Below are 10,548 nucleotides of genomic sequence, written 5' to 3' on the forward strand. Positions count from 1 at the left end.
GAAGCAGGGTCTTGGGAGCCGGAAGAATCTGGGTTTGGATTTCAGTTCTGCAGCTCAAGGCCTCTGCTACCCTGGCTCCATTTTCCAAACTCTCTGAGTTCAGTCTCTTTACCCGTAAAAGACCAGCAGCACCGAGAAACCGTGGCCGTTGGATGTGACCCAGGTGAGGTGGCATCCAGCTCGGGAGCAGGTGTAGCTCAGTGCTGAGTGATAGCATCATGGGCTTGACCCTGTGCTGTACAAGGCCTGTCCATGTCCGGCACTGTCAGTCCTGAGCTGGGACGCTAAGGATCCCGTCCTCTTATACACTTTAGGAAACAGGGCACTGAGGGGTTAAGTGAGTTGCATAAGGGGATCCCGTCCTCTTATACACTTTAGGAAACGGGGCACTGAGGGGTTAAGTGAGTTGCATAAGGACGTAAAGCCGATAATACAAACATATATGTTGCTTTTAAAAGCTGGAGCTCTTCCTACTGTACCACCCTCGTATTATAAGAAACAAATTCCAGACACTGAGTAGGCTTATTAGAACACGTCCCTATTACTAAAACCACAGTTTCCAAAGCTCAGGCTCTCAGAATGTCTATCAGACCTGGTCCATGTGCCCTGCATTTGCCCTTTATCCACTGTTTGGAGCATCCTCCCTACTGGCAGCAGGATGTCATCACTAAGTTAGGAGACACACCAGCATATTTGCTTAGAGGAGCTCTCAAAAATTATCAAGACTCTTTGCAATAAAGGGGAATATGTTAAATTTAGTTTAGATCTGCAGGCTATATGTCACCAATTTCTATTATTTTATTCATTTATTCATTCAACAAACACGTGTTGATGTCTGTGTTCCAGCAGATGTGCTGGTTACTGGGAATTTATGCTTTAAGATGTTCTGTCTAGGGCTTCCCTGGTGGCGCAGTGGTTGAGAGTCCGCCTGCCAATGCAGGGGATGCGGGTTCGTGCCCCGGTCCGGGAAGATCCCATGTGCCGCAGAGCAGCTGGGCCCGTGAGCCATGGCTGCTGAGCCTGTGGGTCCGGAGCCTGTGCTCCGCAACGGGAGAGGCCACAACAGTGAGAGGTCCGCGTACCGCAAAAAAAAAAAAAAAAAAAATCCTATTCGGGACTTCCCTGGTGGCACAGTGGTTAAGAATCTGCCTGCCAATGCAGGGGACATGGGTCCGATCCCTGGTCCGGGAAGATCCCACATGCCGTGGAGTGATTAAGCCCATGCACCACAACTACTGAGCCCACGTGCCACAACTACTGAAGCCCACACGCCTAGAGCCCGTGCTCCACAACAAGAGAAGCCACCACAGTGAGAAACCCGCACATCGCAACAAAGAGCAGCCCCCACTTGCCGCAACTAGAGAAAGCCCACGCACAGCAACAAAGACCCAACGCAGCCAAAAATAAATAAAAAATTAAATCTTTAAAAAAAAAAAAGAACAAAACTGCCATGCAGTGAGATAAGCACCACATCGTAAATGATATAAATCTGTCAGAAAGGGTGAATTTGGAAAAGTATTCAAAGTATGTGACATCTGAGCCACGTCTTATGTATTAGAGGACGTGTAGTCAAAGACCTTGTAAAAATGCTAAAAGATCTAAAAAATGACTGAGCTGTATTTGTAGAAAATCTCAGTGTCTGATTGATGTCCCGTAATTCAAACTCATGTGACCTTAATGAAAGTAGAATATTTAAATCATGAATGAAGTGAGAATGGTGAGGACAAAGCAGAAATATATTGCAAAAATATTACCACTAATGCTTCACTAGGAAATTAAACGAATGAACAGACTTTTCCCTTTAGAAAATTATCTGTTTGCGTTTTGGACACTAAGAAACGACTTGCCTGTAGCTCTACTGACGAGGAAAGGAAAGTGGGCTGATGTGGTTCCTGGGAGGACGAACCAGATGTCTGCAGGGATGTGACTCACCCACACGTGTCCCTTGTGGGATATTTCTACGTATTACCTGGCCTGCAAACTTCCAGGTATCATTTATATGCCATATACACTAACTAAAGCCGTCTTTTTTTGACTTTAGATTGTCCCAGACAAGCTATCAGCCATTTCTTTTACATTTATAAATTGCTCTCCAAATAATTTTGTCTTTGAGATATATATCCTGAGATATGAAAAAATTAAACATAGAGTATTAAATTGAGGGGGTTTTTTTTTAGTCACATGCACACTCCTTATATATGTTGACTAAAATTTAAATGTAACACATAGTGGAATGTGTGTGAACATTAAGGGAATATATTGGTATTGCTAACATCTTTGAGATACTAGTTCTAGCTTTTATTTGCATCACAAGAACATTAAAAGGAAAAATAATTCTCCAAGTTCTGAGCAAACCAGAGAGAAGTGATTAATAGTGAAATAACCACACCACAGGTTTGGAGTTTGGGTTTAAACACACAGCTTGGTGGTTGTCACAGTGCCTGCGACACTTGGTTAACATCTTGACTTGTGAGTTCGTCCACGGCGTTTGGTAAGCATGTGCTTGTATGTGGTCTGGCTGGTCCTGCCCTGTTTGATTCAGTGCACGTTGGGTGTGGGTGGTGCCTCTTCAAAATACCATAAAGGGAAACTTAGCTCTGCACCGCTCAGACTGCAGCTTAGCTCATCCCACTAGACGTGGGGTTTCTTTGCACGGTTTAATCTTCCAACTTGTATAATTTATAATAAATCCATTTTTTCCTGATCTTTTCAAGCAGAAGTTCTATTTTTCTTCTTATATATCATTAAATATTTCTTTTAAAATCCTTAAACTGTTCTAGTGGCCTGTGTGACAAGCACTGATTACAACGAGTAATTGTAATCTGATTTCATAAAGCCAAAACAATCAAGTCATCAAGAAGAAAAATTTTTGAAAAATATTCTTGACTATTAATAAGGAGAATATTTTTAGCACTCAGAAAGCATGATTTTTGTTAAAGAGATACTGCTAACAAACTCCCATTAGGACGTGGTCTTTCTGAATGTAACAGTATTATCTTAAGAGTAAAGAAAAAATACTGACCGATTGCTTTGCTATAATCAAACACATAAAACGACACTCACATGCATAATGAACACTATTCACTTTTTCTCTTATTAACAAACGAAACAGTTCTTCATGCAGCTCTTTGGTGGTACTAATCATGAAGTAAGCAAAGTCTCTGAAAGTATACAAACAATAGATTTTAAATCAAAAATGTTTATTGTAAAAAAGAACCTTGAAAATTGTTTTTTAAAAAAGAAACGTGAATTTCACAAGTCTTCAGGTTGTTTATAGGCATTAGCTATAGACAACTTCTCACTTTCATACAAAACTCATTCAATCATATAAAAATAAACACAAATTTACATGGACTCATCAACTATACAATTAATTAAAAAGGCAGTTGCAAAGAGTGCTGTGTGGATTGCATTTCTTGTATGCGTTTAAAATAGTTTAAGTACATCACAGAGTTTCTAAAAATCCTTTGTTGCACTTATTCCCATCGTTAGAAAATCATTAAAATTTAAAAAATTAAAATTTTTAGAAAATCATCAAAAATTCTTTAAAAAAGTATGACATGGAGCATATGCACCAGGAATGTTCAAAGCTAGTCTTTCCCGTCTCCCCCAAGGCACGTATAGTTATTGGCAAAAAAAAAAAAAGAACAAAAACCCCCACTTTTAATACATTCTCCTGTGTTTTTTCTTCTTGTTCTTTCTTCCTCTCTCCCCCCCTCTCTCCCCCTCCCTCCCTCCCTTAAAAACACAGTTTAAAGCATGACCAGTAATCAAAACAGGCTTTAGCTCGAGGATGGTGACCTGACATCAGACACGTAATGAAGTAAACTCGGAATACTTTCTAAGGCACCTGAGATAGGGTCTGGCAGATTTTCCTCCTATAGGAAGTTCTATTACAAATTCCATTACAAGGCAACACTGTTCTTTTCAGTGAAATGATTTGGCAGCGATGTAAATCTTTGAATTCTTTCTTAGTAAGAAAAGATGCACAATGTGCTTTTTGCTTCATCTCTGAAGAGAAAGATTCTTGTCTTTTATCCTCTCCATCTAGCTGTCAGTAAATATATAGTAATTTTAAACTTCACATGGAAAGGATTAACTTGACACACATGGATGCCCGTGCTCTTGAAGCTCTGTGTGTGTGTGTGCGTGTGCGTGTGTGTGTGTGTGTGTGTGTGTGTGTATACATATTCTTTGGTCGGTAAGCACAAGAGAAAATGCCTTTGGACTTTTACTTGTCATTCGGAGGCGGAGTGAAGAAATGCCTTCTGCTTGAGTAAACATGGGTTGTGTCACTCAGTGTGCCACACAGCAGCCCGATTCCTCGTGTTTGTGCAGAAGAGACATTCGGGAGAAGGTTTTGGAGCAGTTCTTGCACTGGTATTTCTTGACGTCCGAGTGTGTCTGCAGATGAGCCCTCAGATTTGACCTGTCTGCAAAGGCCCTGCTGCAGTGAGAGCAGGAGAAAGGCTTCTCCCCTGGTGAGTGGGACGGGGTGGGGGGGCGGGCGGGGGGAGAAAGAAAGACAATCAGTGTTTTCAGAGGAAACACAAAGCCAGATAACGTTTATGAGCAACCACCACATTTAGCCCAAAGCATTAGAAACAGCCGCACTTGGTTCAAACCCTCCAGAACAGATACTTGTTTTAATATCTGGCCCTTTAAGACAAATGTGACTGTTGCATTAAAAAAAAAAATCAAATTAAAAAAAACTTAAGAATATGATTCCTGCCACCAGTCACGCAGAAATAATTCCTGTCGTCCCAGGGCTTCGCTTGTCAAGGCTCTCTGCTTCAGCAGGTGCAGCTAACGGTCAGCTCCTCCCCAAATTTCCCAACCTTTCCCCTTTTCCCTCCTTTCTTGTATGACAAAGCCTGGATAAACGCCTCGACTCCCTGAAGGGTAATTTTGTGCTAGGAATAGAAAATTCGGCAGCAAAAACAAAACAAAAGCAAACAACGGAAAGCAGTTCAGCTCTAACCATCCAGCTTGCTGTGGGTCGAGAGACAGCACGGCAAGAATGAAACCATCCAAACCCAAAACCCAACGCCTTCATCTCTCTGTCCCCCTGATCAATTGACCGGGATAGCGCCGTTTGTACTTGCTGACTCTCGGGAGCCATTTCACAGAACACACATTCAAGCACATCTTTCCTGTTTTGCTAACTGATCTTTGAGACCAAACCTCCTGGATCTACTTTCCAAAGTCTAAATGCTTGTTTGCGGTCCCGGGAGCAGAGGGTGTTAGCAAGCAATGGAGCCCTTGGTGCTCTGACGATTTTTCGAGTCGTCAGGCAGTAGCTAAAAATGACCATCCATCATTAAAGGCCCCGTGTCGCCACTTAATGCAAATCCGACAGCCAGCCCAGAGCTTCCTTCGGTCCATCAATAACGTCCCTGACTAGGTTTTCTCTTACCAGTGTGAGTTCTAATGTGCCCTTGAAGTAGCCAGGGTCTGGAGAACGCCTTGCCGCAGATCTTGCAGACACAAGGTAACGTGTGGGTCCGGATGTGCATCTTGAGGGCGCCCAGGCTCACATACTCCTTGTCACAGTATTTGCAGCTGAAAGACTTCCTTGACTGGGCGTCACAGTGCAGCTGCTTGTGTTTGCCCAGCCCAGAGAAGGTCGAATAGGTTTTACTGCATAAATTGCACTGAAACTTTTCAGCTTCGATGGCATGGGGGTCTGAAAGCTTGGATTGTAATCTTTCCTCTTCATCGCTAATGGGGCTTTCGGAGCCGCTGTGGTCCTTGGAAGAGGTGTCAGATGGCGGAGGGGGGCTCACTCGCCCCAAGGATGAGGGGTATCCCGACAGAGGAGAGAGGCCGGTGGGCAGCGGGGCGTGGAAGGGAGCTGCTGTGGTCCACACGGTGATGGGGCTGTAGGCTCCCGAGCTGAGGATCTCCGGCTGGGGGATGACAGGCACGGGGTAGCCCTCATAGAGATACGGGGAGATAATCACTGGGGAGGAGAGAGGAGGGGAGAGGAGAGTGAGCTGAAACGTAGCTTCAAAAACGCACGAAGAATCTGCTTGGCCACACGCGCGGGGCGTGCTTATGAGAAGACAGACTCTGTAAGAGGCGCAGGCGTTGGGAGGACATTTCTTTTCCACCGTTGCTGCTCGCGGCCACTGTCCTTAAGGCACATCTGTGTCCCCGGCACACTGCGGTCAGCGAGCGCAGCCCAGCGAGGGGAAAACCTACCCACTCCTTTTAGAGATACAGAAAAGCTCTCTTCCATTTTATGCGTGGGCTGGTCGCAGGGCTTACGCCTGTGAGTACAAAGATCGGCGTAAATCACGCCGCTTTCTGCAGGAAAGAAGCCTTATTACATGGGGGAAAAAGCAGTAATTCAACGTTTACGCAGCGCTTCACCCACCCTCCACGTACTCATTATGCAAGTATGTACACGCTTTGGAACAGGACGATGGACGAGCCCAAGGAAGTTCTCCTAGCCAGTTCAGAGTTTGAAAGTTTTGAATTAAACCTGAGCCTGGATGATCAGAGGAATGACCGCTGTTTCGCGACCCTGTTTCGAGGCAAACAGCTCGGTCTCCAGCTCTTTTGTAACAGAAGCTGAGCGGACGCGCGCCCCTGCGTTTACCTATTTATAGATAGATGGAGATGCAGACATCGGGCCCCCCCTTTACCTGTGTGTGTGTCTAGCTCGCTGTAGTTGGGCTTCTTGGAGGCGTTGAAATGCTTCTTGACCAGGAATGAGCGCGGCATCCTGGCGGCGGCGCGGGGCGCGGGGCGCGGGGCGCGGGACGCGCGGTCCTACAGCATCGCGGCCCCGGCAGGTGCGCGTGCGGCGCCGCCAGGTCGCGGGCTCCTCGCGGACTGAGCCCGCGGTGGCGGCGGGGAGGCCTTTTTTTCCTCTCTTTTGCGAGAAGGGTCCAATCACAGCCGAGAGGTTCAGATTTCAGCTCCTCCCTCTGGGACAGCTGTGAACAGAGGAAGAATCTGTTGTCAGACTAAGTTATTCTGGTTCCAAACGGGCTGTGCCCCGGATTTCAGTGGAGAGGAAAAAAGTGCTCGAGTCTTTTCAGCAGAAGTCATTTTCCTTCTTGCGCGCTAAGCCGGGCGTCCGTGCTCCGGGCGCGCCGGGTCCGCCTGGCCGGGCCTGGCTTCCAGATGTGGGCTCCGCGCTGGCCGGGGAGGCCGGCCCCCGGGCCCTGGAGAGGTCCGGCTAGCCCGGGGACGGAACAGTTCGCTCCTGGCTTTTGAAAAGGGAAGGTAGCGGCGAGGACAAAGCCCCAGTGAGTGAGCGGCGGGCCCCGTAGGGGGCTTCCCGGGGCCTCGCGCTGAGGATGCGCTTCGCGTCTCGGAGGCTCTGCCGAGCCGGACGCGGCGCTTCCTCGGGAAATGGAGCGGCCGTGTCACCATGTTAGCCTCGGTGCCTGAAAGAAGCGCTTTGTAGCCCCTGAAGGACCCGCGTTCGGGGAGAAGTGGGGGCACCGCAGGGATGAGAGGGAAGGATGGGTGAATCTTAACATCTCCACAAAGATACATCTCTTGTATCTTTTCATGCATCACTATGTTTTTTTATGGAAAAAAAAAAGCCTGAATGGGCCCTTAGAGACAATTGTTTCAAACATTTACCTGCTTTTATATGGTGCTGTTTCTTTCAGTATAAAGCCATCAAACTTCATGTCTGCTGCTCTGCTGCATGGTGCTTTTAAAGAAAGGGTGCTTTCATGAGTACTGCTTGGTTAAGCTTTTAAGCTGGTCTAGTAACCAGCAAAAATACCTTGATTTTGTGTATGGTATTCAATCTGAAAATACGCTAAGGTGGCTCATTGTAAAAATGACATTTCAACCGTATTTTCAAACATCTCTGTCCCTTCCAGATTTTCTCCCCACCTTTTGCTTAGAGATTAAGGAAGGAACAAATTTGTAATCAGACCACCCTACTCCTGATTCGAACAGGTGCCAGGAGAAAAAAAAAGTGAAAAAATAACAGTGTGAAGTCAAGCCTTGTAAGAGGGAAGCGCGTGGCAGGCCGCATAACTTCTTAATCTCGGGGTGAGGCAGCCGTGTGCGGGGCGGGGCGGGCACTCCGGATGCAGGAGCCCATTTTCAATGATCCCCCCCTTTTTTTTTTCTCTCCCAACAGTCACTAGTTTAAACGCCAGAGAAAGGAATTTAGATGAATCTTTATGTTAGAAGGAGCGGTGTTCGTAGGCGCCAGGAAAATGTGAACATGCCTCAGATTTCTCCACAAACGGTAACCTGGAGGGTCCCTCACAGCACCGTTTCTGAGCCTCTGCTTTGGGGAGGGCTGCTTCAGATCCGGGCCTGGTTTATTGGGGCAGGGGTCCTCCTCGCCCTTCCCAGCCCGTTCCTGCAGAAGCACTTGTGTTAGAGGTGCGACCCCCTCGGGAAAACGCAGATGCCACGTGCTCTCCTGTCCTCACCGAGCTGCAGGTAGAGCCCGCGCACAACACTGAGGCTGCGAAGGGCATCCGGTGTTTGTTTGCTGGTAATTACAGCACGAGATAACCTGCTAAAGTTGTGTATTCGAAGAGTCCATTTTAAAAGCTGAGCAGCAATTCACTCCGCTAGGAACCCCCTGGAAGCTGGGTTACAGAAGCCTCATCGCGCGGACACACCAGGCAGAGTCGGGAAGCGTTCCCGCACCCACTGGCGGAGAGTAGGGGTGTCAGGACCATCTGAGGAGCATCCTTACGCAGGTCTGCGGGCCCCGTGAGGCGGGGCCGCGCTCAGGTGAGTCAGGGCACAGGTGCTCCGCTCACACACCCACCGAGGGGCCAGCGGTGCCAGGCGAGGCAGTGAGGATGGAAGGATGGAGGCGGGCTGCCGGGACCCCCCCCAAAGAACAGGACCCCCTAACAAGGAACCCGCTGCGGGGCTCTGCCACACCTGTGAAAGGTCCCCTCCTGTCGGCCAGCATCTGGACTCGGTCACTGGCTAAAGGCGCTCTGGCCCAGGCATGGACTCTGGGCTTAAATGTGTCACTGGGGCAGCACACACCCAAGTGGGTTTTGTTCTGCAAGAAAGCAGTCCTGGGTGGACGGCTCAGACTCTTGGGAGGAGGAGGAAAGACACTGGGGCTGAGATGTTCCTGGGCCCGCAGTGTGTGTGGGGGGAGCTGGGGGCACATGTCAGCCCTTTGTGGAGCAGACACGTGAGGGGAGAAAGGACGGCCTGGGGGCAGCTTCTAGGCTCCCGGGCCCGACTCCCCCCAGGATCACGGTTCTCCTGGAGGAAGTGGGCCCTTAAAAATACCCCTCCCTGCGACTGAGCCCGCGGGAGGGGCCGCGCCTTCCCTGTGGTCTGTGGGACACGTGGGACCTTGGAAGCCCACGTGATTTGGTTCCTTAATTGTCGGGAAGGCTATTAGGATGGGCCCTGATGTGACTTACCTGACAGTCTCTTCTTTGCTCTGTTTTCTGAAGATGCTGACAGAGGTGACTTGTAGACAGCTTTGTAAAGGACAGGTCTGCGACCCCACGGTAGGGCCAGCCCTTCCCCACAGGCTCCCCGTGCGGGTGGGACTTCTCCCGGACCCCGTCTTTTCCATGAAAGACACATTCTTGCCTCGCCGGATTGGGGAGTAAATCAGATTCCTGAGGTTTGTTTACTTTGCACAGGGACTTGTGCACACGTAGGTACGTAGGCATGTGGGGCGCAGTGCAGATCGGACTGAGTTTAGGAAACAAGTCCGGCACCAGAGGAAACCACTCTGGGCCGAGGCAGAGAATGGGCTCCGGAGACGGTCGTGTGTCTTCTGGCTTCAGTTTGTGGCAGGCACCCTGGAGCGGGTGGGGGAGGGATAATCTCCCTTGAAAGATACGCAGTCATGGAATGTCGTTGGTTTGACTGTGCTCTCTGGAGAATATGATCGTGCCTAGCTAATTCCTTAACTATTTAGATAGTAACACAGTGGCTGTGATATGGAACTTTGAAGTCTGAATGACAAAGGCGTGAGGCCGCTCCTGGTTCGGCACGTACCTGTGTTTGTACACAGATGTGTACGCATTTGTAGTCCTAATTCATAATTGAACTCAGCTTCAGATAAAGTCAACCAGCCCCTGAAAGAGAAATAAGTATTTCCTTGGGTACCTGGGTATCTCTGTCTGTAAATTATGTTTGATACTCTTCCCTTATTTCTTTTCCAATGATATGGGGACAAATATTTCCCAGTGCAGAAGGGGAAATAATCAGAGTGAGTGTAGGATTCTGCTAATAGGTTCTGAGCTTCATGACATCCTCTGGGGATGTGGATAAAACTCATGTACACACGTATGTCTGCTCAGCGAGGTCAGCATGAGCCTCTGTGTGTGTGTGTGTGTGTGTGTGTGTGTGTGTGTGTGTGTGAAGGCAAGCTGTCAGGGTGTGCTGTATGGTGTGATGGCGCTCATTCTTCCTGGGTGTCTCACAGCCGCGGGTTCTGTGTGTGTCCGCCTGGCTCCAATGCGGTGAGGTCAGAAGGGGCGTGCATCTAACACACCGAACACAAAACCTTGCTGAACGCGGGAGCAGCTTTTAATGAGATGTATTGAATATTTTGTGTCGAATAACTTG

The 10,548-nt window shown here is 48.3% G+C and overlaps 1 protein-coding gene across 1 annotated transcript; it reads right to left on the minus strand.

The window, feature by feature from the left end:
* Positions 1–3,181: 3,181 nt before the first annotated feature.
* On the minus strand, positions 3,182–6,827 carry SNAI2 (snail family transcriptional repressor 2). The gene is made up of 3 exons (XM_060127450.1): positions 6,651–6,827; positions 5,417–5,962; positions 3,182–4,478 (listed from the first exon to the last, which is right to left on the minus strand). The coding sequence occupies exons 1-3, from the start codon at positions 6,727–6,729 to the stop codon at positions 4,297–4,299; spliced, it is 807 nt and encodes a 268-aa protein (XP_059983433.1). The 5' UTR covers positions 6,730–6,827; the 3' UTR covers positions 3,182–4,296.
* Between the last annotated feature and the right edge of the window lie 3,721 nt (positions 6,828–10,548).

The sequence above is a fragment of the Lagenorhynchus albirostris genome, chromosome 17 (genome assembly GCF_949774975.1).
Source record: "Lagenorhynchus albirostris chromosome 17, mLagAlb1.1, whole genome shotgun sequence".
Classification (NCBI taxonomy): Eukaryota; Metazoa; Chordata; class Mammalia; order Artiodactyla; family Delphinidae; genus Lagenorhynchus; species Lagenorhynchus albirostris.